This window comes from Sminthopsis crassicaudata, chromosome 5 (genome assembly GCF_048593235.1).
Source record: "Sminthopsis crassicaudata isolate SCR6 chromosome 5, ASM4859323v1, whole genome shotgun sequence".
In the NCBI taxonomy this organism is placed as follows: domain Eukaryota; kingdom Metazoa; phylum Chordata; class Mammalia; order Dasyuromorphia; family Dasyuridae; genus Sminthopsis; species Sminthopsis crassicaudata.
This window is the reverse complement of record NC_133621.1, coordinates 81,516,999-81,541,210: the sequence shown is the minus strand read 5'-3', so window position 1 is coordinate 81,541,210 and position 24,212 is coordinate 81,516,999. Positions and strand designations below refer to the sequence as shown.

Sequence of the window (24,212 nt, the reverse complement as noted above, 5' to 3'; positions counted from 1 at the left end):
ATCCAATCTTAAGTAAATGTGATGATTTAAGACTTTGAACTAAGCTATACATTTTTTACAAAGACTCCGAACTAATGTCTTAGCTAACTTTTTTACTCTAGCCATTAGTTGTCTCAAGCTAAATAGTTAATTGACTGGATAAATTCCCCAAATGGAATTCTTTGGCGCCAAAAGAAAAATTCTATGTACGCTAATAAATAATACAGCTGCAGGAAAAACGCATTTTAATAATGACATGATGACAAAACCTGGTCAGCTATGTGCCAACCAACTGCTCAGCCTGAGAGCCAAAAAAGAATTTAAAAAACCCTTTTCCCTAGGGCCTTGCCTTGGTATCTAGACTTGTATGTAAATCAGGGAATGGAATGTTTCAGGGCCAGCAGGTGCACTCACTGCAGCCTAATGAAGCTGGGACCCTCCTGGCTGCTTTTCATCTATTAATGGGCCTTTTCCATAGCCTCTCCAGTAAACAAAAACCACCTGCACAGGTGATTAGCCAGCTTATCATCCTCCTGGGCTCCTGCATTTATGAAGTAAGTCAGGAACCTAAAAGAGAAACAACTCCCCTGGGAGGCCTGTGTGTTTAGTGGAACTGAGTTAGACTGCTAGCCAAGGTGGATGGAAAGACTGGGCTGGGCCCTGTTGAGGAGTAATCATGCATTCAGACCAGACTTGCTCTTTTCCAAACAACCACAGTAGATCCGAGTCCTAAAGATTTAGGAGACTTAATTTTTTTTAGTAGATTTGATGCCCTTTGTGAGCTTTTGGACTTGGATTTGCTTAATTTGGGGTAGGATGCTGCCAGAGCAGCAGCAAAAAAGGGGATGTCAGCTAGACCCTCCTCTCTGCTGCTCCTCCCCATATCCTAAGGACTCCCCAGTCTATGTTCAGAAGATGGCTAAATGAGTAAGCAAAACTCCTCTAGGACAACAGGTTTAGAAAGCACCTGGAGAGTGAAATGCTCCCTGTCCAGAGAGAATACATAATAAGATATATGTCTGAAGTTTAAATAATTCAGAAAAATTTCATGGAACTTTCAAGGAAGGTCCTGAGACATGATCTAGCCCAATGCCCTCATTTATTACTGAGATCCAGAGAGCTTCTAATAAGATTTGTCTTGTTAGAATAATATTTACCATACCACCAGGCAACCAGATAGAGCACAGATAAGGAAGACATCTTTATGAGTTCAAAACCTGCCTGAGATACTTGCTAGCTGTGTGATCCTGGCCAAGTCACTTAGCTCTGCTTGCCTCAGTTTCCTCATCTGTAATATGACTTAGAGAAAGAAATGGCAAACTACTCCAGTATCTTTGTCAAAAAAAAAACCCCAAACGGAGTCACAAAGAGTTAAACATGACTGAAACAACTAAATAAAAAAAATCCTTATCACTGGCTCTCTGTTAAGAAAAGTGGTATGTGAAAATGTCTCAGATCTTGTGGTAGCATAAAGAGCACTATTGAATGAGAACATTCAGAAAGTCCAAAGATCACATTTTTAATGTATATCTCATACCAGGGGACATTCAGTCCTTCCCTCTTCCTCATCTTTTGGTCTTCACCATCATAGTTTGTTCTCTCTGTGTGTGACCTTAGATAAATCGCTTTCTCTCAATTAAGAAATTTGAACAAGATGAAATCCAATCTAAGAAACATTTACCAAATACTCAATGTGTACAAGGCACTAAGCTAAATGTTAGGCAGAGATACAGAGCTTTTCCCATACTCCTAAACAACCATTTCCTGGCTTTAGATAATAGTCTACTAAGGAGATATTTACTTATTGGTAAACCAAGAAACCTATGCAGAATAATTAGACGAGAAAGGAGGAGAGCATTAGTAATCAGGAAGATCATGGAAAGCTTCCTTTGTGGGGCAAGGGAAGACATGGGCATGAATAGTAGCAGAAGGAAAGGAGTATCTTTCAAGCTTGAAACAATCTGAGCAAAGGCAGGGAAGAGGGAGACATTTGGTTGGGCCAAGGTTGGGAAGATAACAGGTATAATGCTTTGGCTAGGACATAGAATGAGGATTACAGCTGTTAAATTCTGAGGATCAAAGCCTGATTTATGCTACTGATGATAAAATAATGAAGGTATGAAGAAGGAAACTCCCCTGTTGCTCCTGCTCCCCAGTAGCATTGATCTTGATTACCAGGTATAAACAGAAATAGTAGCACTCATTAAGTGAAAGCGCAACATTACAGCACTATCACTTTTGCTTGTCATTCACCCTCTCAGATGTTCTAATTCTTGATCCCCACTTGAAAAGGCCAAGCCATGACAAAACACCAGTTTTAAAATCATAAATAAACATATGGTGTCTGCAAGAAAGAAGAATAAAATATATAATATTTTGTGTTTAAATATGCTTCTAAGCATTTCACATAGCCATTATTAAGGGGTTCACTCTTTAGGGCCCTAGAAAAAATTATTTATTCAGTCAAACAGGGCACAGGAAAAGTGGGATAATAATTATCTATTATCCCTACAAAAGAAAAGGAAAATACCTGAAGCACTGAGAAAAGCCCACTAATTTTCAGCAAATAAAAGAAAGGAAAATCTAATTCATCCTTCCCTTTTTTCTCCAATTTCCCACAATAGCCATTGAAAGCATTTTACTATCCTATTTGATAAACATGCAGAAATCCATTAAAAAAACAACTTAGGTTTGGACTCAGAACATATGGATTCAAATTCTGGTTATATCACTTAGGATATGACCTTAAATAAATAAATTCATAGAAATGTCAGACTTTAAGGATGCTTTTTAAAGCAGTGGTTCTCAAACTTTTGTTCTCAGTATATTTACACTATTAAATTAATTAAGGAGCTATCCAAAGAGTTTTTACTGTTGTTGGCTATATTACCAAATTAGAGATGTAGAAAATTACCATATTAGAAATACCTAATTTTGAATTTGTAGGTCTTCTGAAAGGGTTTTAGAGATCCCCAGGATTCTCTGGACCACACTTTGAGAACCACTGTTTTAAATGACTATCTGATGAAGTGAAAAGCAAAAGCAAAGGAAATAAAGACAGTAGAATGAAAAATTTTATTTGAAAGTGAAATTATAACATTTTTTCACCAACTGACCTGTTTAGTCTCTCCAAATGTTAGTCTCTCTTGGGCTCAGTTTTCTTCTCCATAAAATGAAATAGTAATCCTAATGTTCCCTACTATATCTCCCATTTCTAAAACTCTATGATTATAGCGTTCCAGAATTGAAATGGACTGTAGGCCACCCAGCCCAAGGAAATTAAATAAGCTTGTCCAATGTTATGGAGGAAGTATGTCAGCAATGTAATTTGAAGATAGGTCCTCAACTCCTAAGCCAGTGTTCTTTTGGTCTCCCACATGTATATGTCCCACCTCTGCTAAATACTGCCTGTGTGACCCTGGACAAGTCTGGGACCTTCTCAATTATACAGCTAACTTTCCAAAAGTCACAGCAGAATAGCCAAGGTAGCAGGTATTTCCTTACAAAGTTTCCCATCTTAACAAAATCAGTCTAAACTCAAAATCTACATAAACATACAAATTTATACATCAGAAATTCCAATTTGAGGAAAATATAATGGCTCTCCCAATATTCTCCTCCCAAGAAAAAATATCCTATTTTCCCAAGTGAGTTGGGGGTACCATTTCTCAAAATGAAATTTCATAACTAACCCAATTAAACTCCAACTAAAATTGCCTTTAAGTAAAAGGTTTGGTTCATGCATTAAGCTCATATGTCTGAATCCCCAGGATGGAATATTAGGTTGGCAAAAATGCAACTGGCCATAAAATCTTGAATTAAGCATTTGTAATGGAAATGCTGACAGAGCTTTAATGATAACATCCCCAGCCTGACTCTATTCTGATAAATTCATTTTGCTTAAAATAAGAGTGTCCTCTCAGAAACAGGTTAGCTGAGGAAGCCACAAAAGCTCAAGAAACCAGTCAAGTGATGCTGCAATTGTTCCCTGGACCACACGATTTCTCTTCCTTGCTATTTTAATCTTACCCCAACCCCAAGCTTAGCTATGCTCAGATTCAAACTATTATTCTACTCAAACATTGATAATAAATCATTTTAATTTTATATCACCAGGAAGCTAAGTTACAGTTTTGAAATGTGTATGGTCCATAATGGAATTCACACATAAAACATCCCATGACTCTCTCCATGACATATGTGAAATATTTGTTTCAATAATTTGTTTAGTTCTCTCAATAGAATACCAGTCAGCACTGAATCCAAAATATTTTTTAAAAGGAAATCTTCACACATACACACACACACACAAATATATAATGATACATGCAAACAAATAAATTTTCCTCTTACCATGATAAAAATAAACCAGGATAATTGAGTTTGGGAGTTATGAGTGGAGCAATTGATATTCCCTATAGCTCTGAGCAATGTACCTCCCACTTCTCTCCTTCACTGAAGCTGTTTCCAATAAACAGATAAAAGGATGGAAAGACCAGAACTCTTTTGCTGCTGTTTCATGAAAAGGTTAATCATTCAATGGTGGTGTAATTTGTTGTCCTTAGAATCATAGAATTTGGGGATTGGAAAGGAGTCTCAGTAGCCAACTATTCCAACCTGTAATTGGAAAGAACTCCTAAACCAGTATAACTGGAAAACCACTTTTTTTTCTTTTTTCTTTTTTATTAACTTTTATAATTATAACATTTTCTTTGACAGTACATATGCATAGGTAAATTTTTTTTTACAATATTATACCTTGTACTCCCTTCTGTTCCGAGTTTTCCCCTCCTTCCCTCCACCCCCTCCCCTAGATGGCAGGCATTCCCATACATATTAAATATCTTATAGTATATCCTAAGTACAATATATACGTGCAGAACCAAATTTTGTTGTTGTTGTTGTTGCAAAGGAAGGATTGTATTCGGAAGGTAAAAATAATCTGGGAAGAGAAACAAACCAAAACAAAACAAAACAAAAAAAAAAAACAATGCTCACAGTTTACACTCATTTCCCAGTGTTCCTTTTCTGGGTGTAGCTGATTCTGTCCATCATTGATCAATTGGAATTGAATTAACTCTTCTCTATGATGAAGATCTCCACTTCCATCAGAATACATCCTCATACAGTATCATTGTTGAAGTGTATAATGATCTCCTAGTTCTGCTCATTTCACTCAGCATTAGTTGATGTAAGTTTCTCCAGGCCTCTCTGTATTTCTCCTGTTGGTCATTTCTTACAGAACAATAATATTCCATAACCTTCATATACCATAATTTACCCAACCATTCTCCAATTGATGGACATCCATTCATCTTCCAGTTTCTAGCCACACAAAAAGGGCTGCCACAAACATTTTGGCACATACAGGTCCCTTTCCCTTCTTTAGTATTTCTTTGGGATATAAGCCCAGTAGTAGCACTGCAGGATCAAAGGGTATGCACAGTTTGATAACTTTTTGGGCATAATTCCAGATTGCTCTCCAGAATGGTTGGATTCTTTCACAACTCCACCAACAATGCATCAGTGTCCCAGTTTTCCCACAGCCCCTCCAACATTCATCGTTATTTGTTCCTGTCATTTTAGCCAATCTGACAGGTGTATAATGATATTTCAGAGTTGTCTTAATTTGCATTTCTCTGATCAATAGTGATTTGGAACACTCTTTCATATGGCAAACCACTTTTTAATCATTTTTTGAAGACTTCCATTAAAGGGGAACCCAAAATCTCCCAAAGTAACCCATTCTGCTTGAGAATAGCTAGCTCAAACTTTCTCTTGAGATTCAGTTAAATTTTCAGTGTGAAATGTGCAACTTAAAAAATTACTGTAACAAAAAGTAGTTAGGTGATGCAGTTCAAAGAGTACTGGGCTTAGGTAAGAACTTAAGTTCAAGTCCAGTCTCAAACACTTGACATTCACCATCTGTGTGATCCTGGGCACTTAACCCTGATTGCCTTGCAAAAAAAAATTCCTATAAATCAGGACTAAATGGGTTATTTTGATGATTGCCAAATGCAATAGTAATAGAAAAAAAGTTACTAAGGAGATTAAAAGTGTGTCGTATTGGGTTTGGTCTTAATTTTTTTGTAAAGCTAGTTGTTAAATATTTACCAGCATATCACTAAGTAGCTTTGAGTGTTAGGAAGATTATTTCTTCCCCATCACAAAGCCTCAGTTTTATTGCTTCACATTATCTATTCACTTTTTCTGTTAGAGCCAACAAGAACAAGTTTAACTCCTTTTCTATTTGACTATGTCACCTCTGAATCTTCTCTTACCCAGGAAAGAATTCCAGTTCTTTCAACAAAGCCTCACATGATGTGGGCTTGAGGCCTTTCACATTCTGGTTGTTCTTCTCTGCAGATTTTCCAGCTTATCAACTAACCTTCCAAAATTTAGTGATATTTGTTATAATTGTTAGATTCACAACAACAAAGAAAATTGTAAAGGTGAAAAAATTGACACAACATTCCCAATATGATTTAGTCAAGGGTAGAGTATAACTTGGAGAAAAGGAGAAAGAAAATCTCAAAAAGAAAAGACCCTTTTAAAATAACAATACAATTTGGACATTTAATGGTCCTGAAGATCCTCCTCTTGTCTGTTTGTGTCCCCCCTTTTGTTGTGTCCATTTGTTGAGAAGTCTATAAAGAAACTCTGTATTATTAGACAGTTCTATGAACTATCTACAAAACAAGGGTTCTTAATCTGGGATCAGTGAACTTCAAAAATATATGCTTTTTGAAACTCATTTTATGTATATAAAAACATTTTTTACAAGAAGGAGGCTTTAGGTTTCACGAGACTGGCAGGCACCCATGACATAAAAATAGTAAAAAACCTTTGCTATAAAACATAGGAATATTTTAATAAGATAAAATGTAATCAAAATTTAGTATTATATGCAAATACTAGAAGCTTTCCCAATAAATGTAGGAGTAAAGTAAGGATATGTACTTTTCTTGTAATCATTTCACACAGTTCTAGAAATATTATTCATGGTAACAAGAAATAGAAGCTAAAGACAAAAACAAGAAAAAAACTACACACATACACACACACACACACACGCATATATTTGAGGGTGATAGGCAAGTTTACTTAGAAAATCCTTGAGAAATAGCAAAGGAACTGAGAGTTGATTCTATAAAGCAGTACGTTACAAAATAAAGCTATAAAAATCACTGAAAATATAAATAAGATTTTTATAAATATATTTTAATGAAAATAAAGATAGAATCTTCAGGAATAAATGATGTGACTTTAGTTAAGTAGTCTTGTAAAATGGAACACTTTTATTTCTCTTGGTAGAATGTCAGGCAGTGAATCCAAAGTATTAAAAATGTGGGGGTGAGGGAGGTATGGAGAAGGAACCTCTCCCATCCAACAAAGATATAGGATGATACAGGTAAATAAAATTTCCTCTTACCATGATTTTTTTAAAAAGCAGGGCAATTGAGTAGTTATAAGGGTAACATCAATATCATCATTATTATCATTACTATTATTGTAATAACTATTTCAGGTACTTTTTGATGGCTAATTTCCTACTAAATTAAACATTAAAGATATTTCAAGATCTGCTATAAAAATAAGATTGATTTAAAATATCATGTCAGTTGTTATGGGTAAAAGAGAATAAAATTATGGAGTTCTGAAACAAAATTTTTAATGCCCACCACCAATTTGGCAACACAATTTGCATAACAAATTTTAAATTTTGCATAAATTGTGGCTCAACTCAACTCTCCCAAGTCATCACAAATTCTAATTTAAGACTGAAGTAATAAGTTTTTGTTGTTGTTGTTGTTGTTATTGATAGGAATTAAGACTTTCAAGTTTGATTCTGATTTCTTTATTCTAATATTCTCAGGATAATTAAGCATAAAATCTTTTTAATATCAAAGAATGAAATCCTTTCTTTAAGATTTCATCAGGCTACATAATTTCATAGGAATTTAGGAGTTTTGTTTTGGGTGGTTTTGATGAATTTTGACCCTCCAGTCCAGTAAAGATACAACTGGCTATATTCTCAAAATAATGTTTGTTCCCTATAATTGAAGGAAATAGTAATTTTAGTTGAAAATTTGTTTTTGAAGAATGAAAATGTAATGTTTTCCCCACTCAAGCTCACAGACTTATATAATATATCCTATATCTATAAACTATCCCCAAACATGAACCAGATATAGTGCGCGTCTGTTCTATTATTTAGAAACTTAAAAGGAATTCCAGCACAACATTTACTTCTAACTTTGCCACGACAGTAACAAAACCAATGTTCCACAAAACATTTCTATAAACTTTTTTCCTACTATTTATTTTCCTGATCATATAACAAAACCTAGTATGGTGTCCTGTGTAGAATAGACATATAAACATTTATTTAATGAATGGCAGAAGAGGTCAGCACTATTAGGAAACATAAATAGGACAAACTGCAGGGAAACATTGTGAAGGTGAATCATTTAGGTAAGAAGAGATGTGTGTTTTTATGTAAAGAATTCCAGCATCTTTTTGAAGAGTTTTGTTCCTTTGGATGAGCCTATTACTGGCAGTTAATTGTAGGAGCTGATGCTCATCCATCTGTCTAATGATGAAAAAAATTCATAAGTGAAACAAGTTCTCTCATTAACCAGATGAGCTACTTCTGGAAAAAGAGCACAGAGGAGGGTTCTCAGAAGCCACCCATCGCCTCATCGCCTGTATATGCACACCTGTTGTGTACATACAAACACATATATAATACTGCCTTCAAAATCAGCAATTAATCTTCCTAAGTCCTGCAAGACTGACTTAAGAGTCAGAAAACATTACAGGTGAAAACTAAAGATCTAATTCCTTTATGACTTTATATTTGGGCTTGTCAACTCTAACCACACTAAGAACGTGAACAATTAAGTGGAGGTCATTGCTAAAAGTGAAATAACACAAGAAGAAAATAGCCTGGAACAAAGGTTTTATTTCAGCTATTCACATGGGGGAAGGCAACTGAGAAGGGAGGGATATCACTACCCAGCTGTCTCTCCCGCTACTGATAATACTCTGGACAGCTACTAGAATGCCTCTGACTCTAATATGGTTACACACTTCCAAAAGGATATCAGGACTATGGCCCTACAAATCTTCCATAATTGGATTTTGCATAATGGACAGGCTATTTCTATCTCAAGGAAAGGGTCCCTGACATATTTACAGCTTTATCATTTGGAAAGAACAGAAGGGTTGGAAAGGGCAATATAATAGAAAAAGTAGATTGTTTTTCAAGTGTATTAAAATTAAACAATCACAAAATGTTACAGCTAAAGAAAAACTTCAGCATCATCTAGTCCAGAAATTCTAAATCTGGAATCTGAACTTTAAAAAAAGCATTATATATGTCAATTTCATTGGGTTCCTTTATAATCATGTTATATATATTCTATGTTATATGTTACAAACCACTATTCTGAGACTGGTTCCTTGGGTTCACCAAATGTCCAAAAGGTCCATGAAGAATTAAGATCTCTGACTAGTCCAATCTTATCAATTAATAGGTGAGAAAATTTGAGAATGGAAAAAATTCAATGACTTTATTAAAACACAACTTGAGAAGTAATAGAACCAAGGCTTGAATCAAAGATTTCTGACATCAAGTTCATTTCTTTTTCAAATACAATTTGTTATTTCCTAGAAAGATTCATCTCCAAATTCCTTTCTGCCATATTTTTACTCGTTAATCACTTGATAATGCGCTTCTTTTTAGAATGTTATTAGCAAAGGAGAAAAGAGAAAGAAAACTGAAAAGGAGTGGGGTCCCTTCCCCATCCTTTCTCCTTTTTCCTGTTACTTTCCCTTTCTCCCCCCAGAAACCCATATATTCTGTTCTATAAACTATATTTTAAAGTAAATCTCAGCCTCACATTTAGATAACTCTTTTATTCCTTAAAAAGAAATCTCTTAACACAAAATTTTCTTAAGTATAGAAATATTCAATTAAATCATGATATGCCATACGTTTAGGAATTAAAGCACCAGAAATTTTTCTATAAGTTGAAGGGACAATTTTTGGAAGATATCTTCTGTTCAATAATTATTTTGCTAGGTGTCGAGGGAAAAATATTGCAGAGAAAATTGGTGTTTTCAGAAAGGATTTTGTAGCAACAGAAGTAAGTGATTTAACAAGCTAATTTCTTTAGACTTCCTAGCTAGGAACTAAAATTAATTAAAGTTCAAAGAATGGATATCAGAAGTGATTTCTCTACTATTATTCTGTATTTGCTCAATGTTCTTAAAGGAACAAGGGTCCTTAAAAGTAATTAAATAAGATTATATTTGTAAAACAGTAAAGGGTCTGGTACATAGTGGATGCATTATAAAAGCTTCTCCCTTTCCCCATTAATGAAGTCATATTTATTCTGTAGTGTTATGACTTAAAAACCAAATGTATTAAATTGCTCCAAAAGATTCTATATACAGGTAGAATTTAGTACTGGATCTTCTATCTTGCCCAAACATAGGAAATGGTGTTGGGAAGTAATAATTCTATCTAAGGTACAGAGAAGAGGTATCTAAGGTATGAATCAGAATGCAGCCAAGCTGGACCAGTCATGATCAGCATTTCTTCAGACCAATAAAATTCAAGGGTTAGATTAGAAAATGAGAAAAGAATTGTAGAAGAACAATTCTATTACTAGTCTATTGATATGAATCTGAAGTCAGGATGCACACTGCGGTTTTGGAACTGACAGTTTGACTTATGTTGTCTCCCTCATATTTCAATATAAAAGTCCATTCATGCTATTATATACTTACCAGGTTAACTAATCTGAGGGTACCATGTCCCCTTCTATAGACCCAGAACCAATAAGCCCATAAGTTTGGACAATGTTGAATATAATTTGAAGTCAATCACCCACCTATGTTGAGTATATGCAAATAACACCTTCTGTGGTCAGTCTGCAGAATAAGAAAATGGTGATTATGTCACTGGGTATAGTCCAACCAAACTTTCTGTTATTTGGATTTCCAGGGGAAAAAATATTTTCTTCATATTGGCTTTCATTATGCAAATAGATGATCTAAGATACACACACCCACACACACACACACATATACACATACACGATTGAGTTTAAAATGTTTATTGGGAAAAGATTCAAAATGATGGCTAATTTCTTAATTAGATATCATACCTGCTAAGACAGTTATTCATAGAGATTACTCTATCATTCCTATGCAACAGCATTTCATACTGGCTGTTTTATTCCTTACAGCCCCAAAGAGTTCATTATTCTAGAAATTCTTCTCTTTTTTGTGGAAAATATCAAAGGTAATACATATAATAACTAAAAGATGAGATTAACATTACATGTGTCCATCTAAAATAATATACTCCACTCTGAAAATTCTCATGTGAAACATCTAAGTTTATCAGTTCTACATGGTCAAAATTCTGTTTTAACAAAGGCACTCACAAAATACAAAAAGGCCCTCAATATTCTTTGAGGAATTTTTTTTTATTTCTCTAGCTTGTTGCTGCCAAGAAAATCAAAGAATATTACTATTAACACCACCTAGGATGTTGTCGATAATCTATTCTGAAAGCATGCAGCTCACAAGGCTTGAAGAAAGAACAGACTTATTTATGTAAAAGTCAACAAATTGAGTTGAAGAATTCAAGAGACATAATGACACTCATTCAAAAGTGATTCACCCAGGATTCTGTATAGTCTCCATCACCTGGAGTTATATTATGGCTGAATCCTAGCCAATGCTGCCTTTATTATGAATCCCCAATACCATTCTACTACTGATGCTCCCATAGTTGTTCTTCATTAGCATTCCTAGATGAAATTCCTCTGATTGTCTGCATATTTTAGCCCTCTGCCATGCTTCCATTTCTTTCTCACTCCTAGCAATTGAAAGGGTCATCTGTCCATTGTTATTCACTATCAAAGTTGCCACTGTTCTGGGTAGCATTACTCCCTATTGCTCTTCAGAAGATGATGTAGTTTATCTCTTTCTACTCAACTATCCTCAGTATAACAGCCTATATCTACAGAGGATATTCCAGAGTTTCCTTATCTCAGTGAAGATAATTGGTTTCTCTGGGTACAATTCTTGGTGCAATGCCAAACAAGGCATTCTGCTCTGGATTTGCATTAGAATTCTGTCAACCTCTGGCCTTACATAAAAATGTCTAGTAATAAGGAATATATTCCCACTTGCAACCTCCAAAGAGATGTCTATTCCCAAAATCAGGCTGGGTCGAGGTAATTCCATAATCTGATTTTTTTCCTTCCCAATACTGAAACACCAAGTCTTTCATCCATGTCAGTAGTTCCCACAGCATGGTTCTACTTTACCACCATCTCTAATTTTACTATTAGATCTTAAGAGTTCTTTTGAGGCTGACTAGATGACATGATTTGAATAACATGGAACTGCTTAACATTTCATGCAAAGTATGGGTAGAACAGTAGATTGGAAAGTCAAAAACTCTGCCAGTGTTGTCACAAGCCAAAGAAAATTTTGTTTTACTGTACTTGAAACCTTTATACCAAGTTTAATTAAAAGAAGCACTTATAATACATATGTGAAGAAACCTGGACAAATGAAATAATTGAACATCACTCTAAATAATCAGATGAGCCCAAATAATATATGAATTCATTTAGGGCTTTTCAAAAGAAAGAGGGAAAGGGAAAGGGGAGAGAGAGAGAGGTAGAAAGATGGAGGGAGTAAGGGAGGGAGAGAGAGAGGGAGGAAAGGAGGAAAGGAAGGAGAAAGGGAGAGAAAGGGGTAAGGGGAGAGGAGGGGGGAGAGAGATAGGGAGAGGAGAAAGAAGGGGAGAGGGACTAAGGGAAGGAAAGAGAAAATATTAATCAAGGTTTTTAATCTTTGGGAAATTCACTAGTTAAATTAAGTAGTTGAAATAGCTTCCAACCTGAATATGTATTCATTTAGTCTGTTCAGTGAAAGTTAGAAGCCAAAGGTTTTAAATAAGACCAAATGATCCTTTGTAGCTGAGCAGGATCTACCTGCCCAATGGCAAAGAGACACTGTAAAGGTGGAAAAAAGAGAAAAGCATGGTTGATCAGGTTAAGACAAAGATGTGAAAAGAGAGATTGGCTTGAAAATAGAATTTGGGCAGCTCAGAAACAGGTAGAAACAAGGGATGCTAATTAAGAGTAGAGATCAATTAATCTTTTTTAAGTAAAAAAAAAAAAAAAAAAAAAAAAGTAAAAAAAAGTAAAAAAAAAAAAGTAAAAAAAAAAAAAAAAAATCTTTTTTAAGTAAAACCTCAACAGGTAAGTGATGTCTAAGGATGTCAAATGGCTTGTATCTAGTTAAATGGTTCTGGTAGTACCAAAAACTGAAACTCATGTATTTTGGGCTTAGCTTTATGACACCTCAGGAGGCTTTAAGAAGTTAGATTTTCAATCCAGTGCGATCAGCAAATCATTGTGTCCCATTTTGACTTCTATAGCTAAGATGAATACATTCACTGATTAAGTAAAACTCTGTTTTGTTCTGTCATCCTCCAAAGATGCTGATTAAAAGTGAAAATATCAGTGTTAAAGTCACCCATATGAGTATCTGTGACTGATAAAATGTTGATTGTTAAACCCAGAAATTTCAGTTCAAATAATAAATGTTTACATGGAAAATTAAAGGATGAACTTGAGCTTAATTGTTCCTATTTAGTCATTTGTACAATTTTGTCTTTATTCATGATATATACAGACTCTCCTGCACTTCTCCTTCATCTACAAGTTTAAGCACTTGGCATATTATCTATTTCTTGAAAATGTTACATGTAGATGAAATGTAAATTCAATCTTATTTTAAATTCTTTAGATAATTATTTTAGGGAATGTGAACATCTGTCAAGCAAATAATGATATGTTTTGATACTTGGTTAAGTCAATGCATTCTCTCTGAGATTTCCGAGAGACAGAAAGAGAATTGGTGGGGGAGTTAATTGTGATGTATATATATATATATAAACACTATAATTTATACTTATATATATGTATGTATAATATATACTTATAAATAACACTATATATACAAATTATGTATAACTATATGTATATATTCATATAATATATATTCCACAGTATATATGGTATAATATACATTTTATTATATTCATATTAAGTATAATGTAGACTATTATAGTAATACATGTATGTAGCACAGTATATACACTATATTGTAATGTGATATTTATACTATAAACATTGTAACATATGTAACATATATACTATGTTGTAGTATAAGTATATATAATATAACTGTAAAATAAAAATATTATACATAGTAATATATGTGTATGTGTGTGTATATATTTCTTATATGTATCTAGTTATTTACATGTTGCTTCTTTATCATTGGAACATTAGCACCTGGGAAGGCAGAGAATGAATTGTTTGGTTGGGGTTTTTTTGCCTTTCTTTATATCTCTAGCATTTCACACAGTTCCTGACATACAATAAATCTTTAATAAACGCTTGCTGACTGACCCACAGCAAATCCCAATTCCCTCTGCCTGTCCCTTCTGAGCAAGTACTGGGCTCTTTTTAAACACCAATGGCCCCTGGAGGTAGTTAGGTGGTGGTATGAATAGAATAATGGGTCAAGCCTGAATCTTGCCTCAGATACTTAATTGGTTGTTTGATCATTGGCAAATCTTTGAATTTCAATTTTCTCATTGTACTTAATAAAATAATAATATTCACATCCACTTCAAAGGGGTTGTGAGGAAAATGAGAGAACACTTTTGAAACTTTAAAGAACTACATAAATGTTAATTATCATTATTTATAGTCTTCCAGAATAAGGTTTTTTCTCTATTGCCCTTGTGTCTCCAGTGCTGAGCACACAGTAGACATTTAAGAAATCAAAGGATGATGGATCTCATTTTAGAAAGTATTTCTATGACCATCCAATCCAACTCCTACATTCTACAGAAGAGATAGAGGGCAGGTAGAATGACTTGTCCATAATCAATGAATTCCTAATTATCAGATTCATGATTCAGGACACAGCACTTGCCAGTTATTGATCAATTCCCACAAGTTGATTGATTGACTGGCCTCATATAAATCCTCCACAGGAACTTCCTCTTGATCTGACATTTTTTATTTTGTGTACTTGTAACACTTAATAATGAGCTTTCTTAGAGCAAAGCATAACCTCATATTTTTGGACTCGTGTGGACTGCTGATCCTTCCTTCTGAGAAAAATGGGGAAAACAGGGGCAGACTGTACCAATATGGCTGCCAAGACCATCCAGCATTTCTGTTCCCACTGCTGTGTGATAGCTGTACTTAGATGGATGTCTGCTGTTCTTGTGGGCCAAGCTCCGCCATCACTCTGTCCCTTCTAGCCTCCCTTGGTCAGCAGCTTATGCTCCAAATGAACAGGATGAGGGTTTTTGCTGACCTCAAGGCAGGGACCCTCTGGGATCCGCAGTCTTTCTCCACTTGCCAGGGGCCAAGCATAAAAGACAGGCCAGCTGGAGATGCAAACATTTTCAGTCCTACATTTCCCTCTACAGGTGCCCGAGGGCTCCCTTCTTTCTTGGCCTCTGTGCACACAGTTGCGAGAGGAACTTTCAGGAGAATAAATGGAAGACATAAAATGAGGAAACAATAACGAATGCTCACTATTTAAAAACATAAATGTGAAGGGAAAATAGGAAGGTTTCAATCTTGAAAGAATGAAGGAAATTCTATAGAACATATCTGTAGGGGGGAAATTATTTACATTTTCCTGTAATTTCCCAGTAATTTCTGAACTATAGTTTAATCTTAATTACCCCAATAGGAGTGATTTACTGTGAGGAATTCTAAGGGAATTTTTTTAGTTGCTCAGCATATTTCTCAGTTTATGTGCCAAGGCAGTGTGAGGTCAGAGAATGAAATTTAATTCTCCTAATAAATCATTTTTTTCTTCCATTTGATCCATAACACATGGACAAGAGAGTCAGGCAGCCCAGATATTTCCTAGGAAATGACAATTTATCCAAGGCCACCTAATACTGACGTATACCAAACCAACCCCACTGTTGATATTTTCCTAAATCCTATTTGGTTTGTCAGGGAGAGCAAAAGAGGAATCTTTACAGGTATCTTTGCCAGGGGCACCTAGATGGCATAATGTTTATGGAGTCGGACTTAGAGTAGGGAAGATTTGAGCTCAATTACTTATTAGCTATAACATGAGGATAAAAATAGCCCTTAGCTTGTTGTGAGGATGAAATGAGATAATAATTGTTAAGTGTTCAGCACACCAGGCACACAGAAAGTGCTCCTTCTGATGATCAGGATTCTTCTCCTTCTATGACCCATCCCAGAAAAGAACTCAATCTCACAGCTTCTCCTTTATTTTAAGCAAGCATACAACCCAAGAATTGCTAAAGGTTCTTAATGTTAGCAACAGAAAACAGAAAGACACAATAAAGGATTGTAAATAGCTGGAGTATAACACTTGAAATCAAGATTTTGGGATGATAATGGTGGTTCAGTTGCTTCAGTCATATCCAAATCTTTCTGACCTCATTTGGGGTTTTCTTGGCAGAGATAAGGGAATGGTTTCTCCTTTCTTCTCTAGCACATTTTGCAGATGGGGAAACTGAGGAAAACAAGAAAAAGTGACTTGCTCAGGGTCACACAGCAAGTAAGTGTCATGAGGCCAAATTTGAAATCAGTCTTCCTGATTTCAGGCCCAGCATTCTATCCACTGAACCCCTTTGCTGCCCTTGAATTTAGGAATACCTAATTCCTCAGAACCTTACTAGATCTGTGAACCTGATTAAGCCCATTAACTTTTCTGGGCCTCAGTTTCTTTATCTGTAGAAGAAGGAGATTATATCTGGCTTCTCAAGTCCCTTTCAGTATTAAGTCAATGATCTTGTGCCCCAACTTCCATTTCTTAGGAAAGGCTAATATACACACCTGCCATCATGGTTGGTCTTTGACTAATAATAATAATAATTGCCTTTATGTAATGATTTAAAGTTTAAAAAGCACTTTACACATATTATTTTATCCTTATATCAACCCTGAGAGGTTGGTACTATAATTATCTCCATTTCACAGATGAGAAAATAGAGAACATAAAGAACTATGGCCAAATCTACATTCAGAATAGTCAGATTAATCACTATGCTTAGTTTTTCATTCCTGGGATGGGCTGGACCAGTGCTGAACTGGAGAAAGTACAGTAAGGAGGATGGAAGAGGAGGGTGACCTTGAGGAGAAAGAGAAGAAGAGAAAGCATGAAAATCTGTTTCTTCTTCCTCTCCCCATTACCTCAACCAATAGTCCTATCAATGAAATCCTTATCCTAATAATGGGATAAAAGTAAAAGCAAGGACCATGTAATAGTGAGAGAGGGACTTTGTTCAAATCAACATTTGAATCTGTAGGAGGAAGAAGGACAGAGCAGGAATCCCAAATATAAGCAGCTTAGAAAGACAGGGTGTTTCTATTTACTTGCTACAATTGTAGAAGAGATGTATTATTCATTAGGATGAAAGTGGAAGGTGATATGTCTTAATGTGTTTGCAATTTCCACCAGGAAATTTTTAGCCAAATAAAAGAATATCATAATGGATGTAACTAACAGATTCCATACTGTGTTAACACCAGATTAATACGAACAAGAACACCCAAAGACATAATCATTACCACTACCAATATATATCATTTTTACATAATGCTTTCCCCAAATATCTTTAAAAATAACCCCATAGCACTAATCTTCACAACATCCAGTCAGATTAGGTAGCAAAGAAAAATTAATATCTTCTCCCTGTAATGTTATTCTTTTTATACAAATATATGCAGAATTTCCCATAATCCCAAACTGTTTGCTGTAAAAACCTAGTATTCTCCTGGGGATGCTATATGGCTATAAATCAGGGAATCCTCTGATCTTTGAAAAATTAAAATTACAAATAACCCAAAGGAATATGAAAAGCTACATAATGGGTTTAAGAAAGCTACAGAAATAATAACTTGTGAATAAAACATAGCATAAAGACTTAACAGAGAGAGTCTGTGTTTTATTCACAGGAGACAGACAAATCAAGGGGGATGCTGATAACTCCTTCCAAGAAAGGTAATAAATTGTGCTTGACTCAGAACCAGGAGAAACTGGGTTCAAATCCTGCTTCCTGACACTGAAGATCTGGTAGTCATGGACAATTAACTTAAGTTTTCTAAATGTTACTTCTGATGAGGAAACCCCAAAACTCTGAAAAATCCTTAAAAGCGAAAACGTCCTTTGACTGCCTCAGGGAGGGGACTCCACTCTAAGCACGACAGTTTCATCTTTATCTGGCTCAGTCCCAAAATCCATTGAATTCAATTCAAATTCTAACCCTGGCTGAAATCCAGCTAGGAGCCAACCTGGGACTTCACCCACAGCTCCCTTTTGCTAAATCTCTCATTATAAAAGAGCCAAGCTGGAGTCCTCTCTTTGCAGAGGTTCCAAACATGTCAGCCTTACGCCTAGCATGCCCAAGATCTCTGTCCACTGGAATCCTATTTCCGGTGCCTTTTATCTCTACCTCACCTTTTACTAATTAGACTTTAATCTTATTTCCAAACCCCACAATAAACCTCTTATATCAATCTAGGTTTTAGGGTCTTTACTTACAGGGGACTCTTGTGCCGCTACTAGACCTCATTTAACTCTGTATTCTTGCGCCAAATCCAAAGAAGTTGCAGGGGAGCTCTGTTGGACTCCCTGTACCCTGAATCTGCTACTAGACCTCACTTAAACCCTAATTTCAATTAAGTACCCCATATCTAGATCTCATCACTTCTACATCTGTAAAGCAAGGATAATAATACTTGGAGGGTAAAAAAATAAGTTATGTAATGTGCATATATTTGTATGTATAATACATATTTAAGCCCATATCTTTTTTTATGTAGCCCTATAATTTTATACAATTTTAATAAGACTTCTCTTCTCATCAGTGTAGGAAACTTCCAGTAAAGAATTCCCTCTACCAATACAAGGTGGTACCTTCTTTACAATTTATGATCTTATCAATTCTGATGGACATGACTCTTTTTAACAATGAAATGATAGAGGCCAGTTCTGATAGACTTGTAATGGAGAAAGCCATCTTCATCCAGAAAGAGGACTATGGAGACTGAATATGGAAGAGAACACAGTCTTTTCACCTTTTTTGTTAATTGCTTGGGTTCTTTACCTTTCATTTTTTTTCCCTTTTTGATCTGATTTTTCTTTTTCAGCATGATAAATCTGGAAATACATAAAGAAGAATTGCACATATTTAACATATATTGGATTACTTCCTGTCTAGGGAAGGGAGTGAGGAGAAGGGAAGAAGAAAAAATTTGGAACATGGGTTTTGCAAGGATGAATGCTGAAAAATATCTTTGTATATATTTTGAAAATAAAAGGCTTTTATTTAAAAAAATAAAATAGCATCAACCTCAAAAAATAGGCTAAATAAATTGCTTGCCTAGGGTCACACAACCAATATGGGTTAGAATGTTTTACAGAGAATACTTTTGCTTAATAACTATTTTTCTTAACTTCAAAGCCAGCTTCTAGGCTTTTTTTGGACATGCTATTTCTTATATCATCATATCAATGATGATAATAATAATTATAATATTTATATAGAAATTTAAGGTTTACAAAGCACTTTACAAATATTATCTAATTTTATCTCACAACCTTAGAAGGTGGACGTATCATCTGTTTTATAGATCAGGAAACCGAGTTTAAAGATCCACATAGGTTTTTAAGTGTCTGAGACAGGATTTGAACATGGGTCTTCCTGACTCCAAGTTCCAAACTGTATTCATTGCACCATCAAATTATTATTAGTATTGGTGATGCGAACATAAGAAGATTCAGCTAGATAATAACCTTAATTCTTGGTTCAGTTTGCTTTTTGTTCCTTCTCTCATAATATCCACATATATACACATACGTAAATTCATCAGTATGTAAAGTAAAAAAAATTTTGTAATTGAAAAACTAAAGGATCATGAGACCTGGTAGGTTTTTGGAAGGACATCTTCTAAAGTAAAACTCTATTGTGTATAGTCCAGTCACAGACAACTAATGAAGACTCTTGGCTACAGATGGGTCTCAAATATAGATATTCAAGATTAATGACCATAAAGTAAAATTCTAGTCCAATTTATGAGAATGTAATTCATTCCCCAAAAGATAACTGATCAAAGGATATGAACAGGCATTTTTCAGGTGAAAAAATTAAGACTATCTATAGTCATATGAACAGAATCCTCTAAATTACTAGTTATTAGAGAAACTCAAATTAAAATAACTCTGAGGTACCACCTCATATTTATCAGATTAGCTAATATGACAAAAAAGAGAAAAATACAAACTGTTGAAGATGCAAAAAAACTGAACACCAATGAATTGTTGCTAGAATTGTGAACTTATTTAACCAGTCTGTAAAATAATTTGGAACTATGCCCATAACCTCTGATCTCGGTCTGTATCCCAAAGATATTATAAAAAGGGGAAAGAACCCGTATATATAAATATTTATAGTAGCACTTTTTGTGGTGGAAAAGAATTGGAAATTGAGGGGATGCCCATAAATTGGGGAATGACTGAATAAGTTACAATATATGAAAGTAATGGAATACTATTGTGCTGTAAGAAATTATGAGCAGGCAGAATTTCAGAAAAACCTGCAAAGACTTCATAAACTAATGCTGAATAAAATAAGAAGAATCAGAAAAGTCATTGCACACAGTAAGAGCAAGATGTTGATGTGATGATCAGCTATGATAGATTTAGCTCTTCTCATCAATACAATGACACAAGACAATTCCAATAGACTTGTGATGGAAAATGTAGTGGAGAAAAGGCCAAGTAAAATAATACAATGACATCATTAAAAGATATTAAAAACTCAGACTACCATGAAGCTGGGATTGTATTTTTTGAGAAACATATCCTAAAAGTTGGGATGATGTGCATCAAATGCTACAATAATAACCAATATCACCACATCATCATCATGGTCATTGAAAGATCCCCAATATATTGTATGGCTCTTCTATGAAAAATTTTGAAAAGACATGAAAAATGCATTTTGATAAGAAATAAAAATTATACATATATATACATATATATGTATATGTATATATATAAGAAAGAATACCAATTAAAAATAGCTCTATCAAAGTTTCAATAACATATTTATATTTTCTTAATTCTACCCAAATATAGAGATACTAAGTAAAATGTCACATTCACTACCTTTTATTTCAAGGAAGAATACCATCTTTAAATATTTCCCTAAATTAAAAAAATAGAAATTTACAAGCATTCCCTGTTTTCAAGGATATCAATACCATCCACTCTTACTCGGGAGCCTAAACCCTTTCCACAGCTATCATCCCACCAATATTGTATGTCATCTAACCTTTACCTTTTTGTTAAGATTGGGTTCCATTTTTAGTAAGGCTTACTTTTAGAATATTTATGACAAACTAATGGTTTATAAGGTAATAGGGAACAATTATGATTATATGTCATAAGCCCTTAGGGAAGGGGCTTTTAATAGGAGTTCTATGAATGTGCTTCATATTTTTATAACCATGTTTCAATATAATTGGTTTACTTTGTAAATAATTTATTTTATGGATTTGAGAACATTGTTCTAATGTGGCTTTGCTAGACCACCAGAAGTCTGCAACACACTGAAAAGGTTAACAACTTCTGATATAGAGATAGTCATTTTAATAGGGAGCAAAATGTCATAATGCAAAATAAAAATAGTGAAAAGTTTCTTAATACATTCTAATTTCTATATTTTTCTCTGTGTGTTGTATCTTATTCTAAGAATGAAAGCTTCTGAAAGACAGGGGCTATCCCTTATGCATATTTGTATTTTCCTTGGCTCTTAACATAGTAGGTTATCAATAACTTTGATCCAATATCAGTCAGGTAAAATAGTAATGCATCAAGTCAGCTTCTGAAGCACCCTTCAAAATACATAAAAGTTGTCTTCTAAATCTTTATCTCAGAATCCCTTCTTCATCTACATTCAAGTAGAACAGGAAACAATGATAACAAATACAAAAACTAAAAGAAATGACTCAATGGTATATAATTATAACAACTAAGCTTGGCACTAAAGATAGGAATATTAGTATAGGAGGTATACAATACTGTATATGATGTTGGACTCAGTGTCAGTTTTGCTAAACTGTTTTTTCTCTCTTCTTTTTAGATTCTTTGTTATGAAGATAACTGAGGACAGGAGCAAAAGGGAGATGTTTAGAAAGGAAAGTGATATAAAAACAATACAAAGCATCATAGAATCTATTGAACCAAGTTGAAGTTTTTATCCCTTTCCTTCCAAATATTTCTGGATTCATCAAATGAAAGAATGCCAGTCTTTGTTCTGTTTCAAGGTCACTTACATTTTTCAGAAGGTTTTGGGAAAGACCCTGCCTGAGGAGACAAAGATCCTCTCTGGAATGCATCTCCCAGAAGTTAGACTTTCCTCACTGATTTGGGTATCCCATAACTCCTACGAGCTTCTAGCCAAAATCTTTCTAGCAAAGAGAGTCGATGTTCCCACCAGAGAATGACTATATCAGGATGCCAGATCCAACATAGTAGGAGGGATCAGTTTCATTGTTTTAAACCCTTAGGGAATGCTATGTGTTATGGCATGTGGAAATCTTCATTGATCAGCAGCTATTTCTACCTTTGATCAGCCTTTTTCTCAGGACTCTGTTTCAAAGCTCTTCTAAAACTTCATCATATCATACCCTCAGATATAGCTGGGAGCTATAGTCCAGAAAAAGTCCCTTGCCTAATTAAACACACGGTTGTCCCCAAAGGCTTTTGAGAGATATACATCTGTTGTACTAATATGTCAATATCACCTACATCTATCTGCATATGATTTCTCCTAGTAAGGAAGGCAATTTCAACACATAAAGACGTGTTTTTTATCCCTAGAAATGAATTCATTAAAGAACCAAGACAGAAAGACAAAATAAAGGGCAAAGAACAACATTCCAAGCACTACACCTTGATTGGATTCAGTCTCAAACTCTTCCTTTATCTCAAAAAAGGAAGAGCCTCTAAAAGGCAGTTAGAGAAATTACAGTGAAAACAGAAAAAAAAATCATGCTTTAATGATTTAATCTCTATTATCACCCCCATAGCCTTGAATATTTTTTAAAGTCAAGTACTTCAGTTGTCCAACAATCTTTTGAAAGTGAGCAAATTCTTTTCAGAATATTCATGCATAGATATGTATGTCTGCCCTAGTTATGGAAACATGCAATTTTAAAAGGAAAGGTGTGAAGAAACTTAGGGATGATTTACCAGTGTTTCTCAAGTAAAATTTTGACCTGAGTTTCAATAAAAAAATTATAGCCTTTGTAGACCAAAAATAGAGGGTTTCTGTACAGAACACACTTTAACTTCATTTAAATAGGTCTTTCTGCCTTTTTTTTTTGTCTAAATCATACCCATCCTTCATAGCCCAACTCAAGGTTCACCTCTGTCATGAAGCCTTCTCCAATCCCTCCCCTCCCCAAAGTATTCTTTGCTTCTCTGATTTCTTCACAAAACATGTACTACCACTCAATTCAACTCAATAGCATATATTGTGCTGAGTCCAGCAGATGTTAAGAGGGATATAAAATAGGCTCCTTCCTTGAGAAGGTCACAGCCTTCCCCAATGAAGTGATATAAAGTGATGATTTTTAATGTTTAGCTCATATTTCTCCAACTAGATTAAAATAAAATATTTTTAAAAGTGAGGTTGCTGATTTCTAGTCATATGAAAAAATGCTCTAAATCACTACTGATTAGAGAAATGCAAATTAAAACAACTCTGAGGTACCACCTCACACCTCTCAGATTGATTAAGATGACAAGAAAAGATAATGATAAATGTTGGAGGGGATGTGGGGAAAACTGGTACACTAATTCATTGTTGATGGAGTTGATCGAAACATTCTGGAGAACAATCTGAAACTATGCCCAAAGGGCTATAAAACTATGAATACCCTTTGACCCAACAATGCCATTACTGGGTCTATATTCCAAGGAATCATAAAGGAGAGAATAGTACCTCACATGTGCAAAAATGTTTGTAGCAGCTCTTTTTGTGGTAGCAAAGAATTGGAAAAGGATTGGATGCCCATCAATTGGGGAATGGCTGAACAAGCTGTGGTACA

The 24,212-nt window shown here is 34.7% G+C and overlaps 1 protein-coding gene across 5 annotated transcripts in view; it reads right to left on the bottom strand.

Moving 5' to 3' along the window:
- The window catches only part of PTPRN2 (protein tyrosine phosphatase receptor type N2), a 1,470,018-nt gene that overhangs the window by 1,241,717 nt on the left and 204,089 nt on the right, over window positions 1–24,212 (bottom strand). The window contains exon 1 of one of the 5 annotated variants that reach the window (XM_074267310.1): window positions 19,202–19,254. The exons of the other annotated variants lie outside the window; for them this stretch is intronic. Coding sequence (XP_074123411.1) covers window positions 19,202–19,247 — 46 coding nt within the window. The 5' untranslated portion in view covers window positions 19,248–19,254. Of the gene's footprint in view, window positions 1–19,201; window positions 19,255–24,212 lie in introns of those variants that run through there. 5 annotated transcript variants of the gene reach the window in all.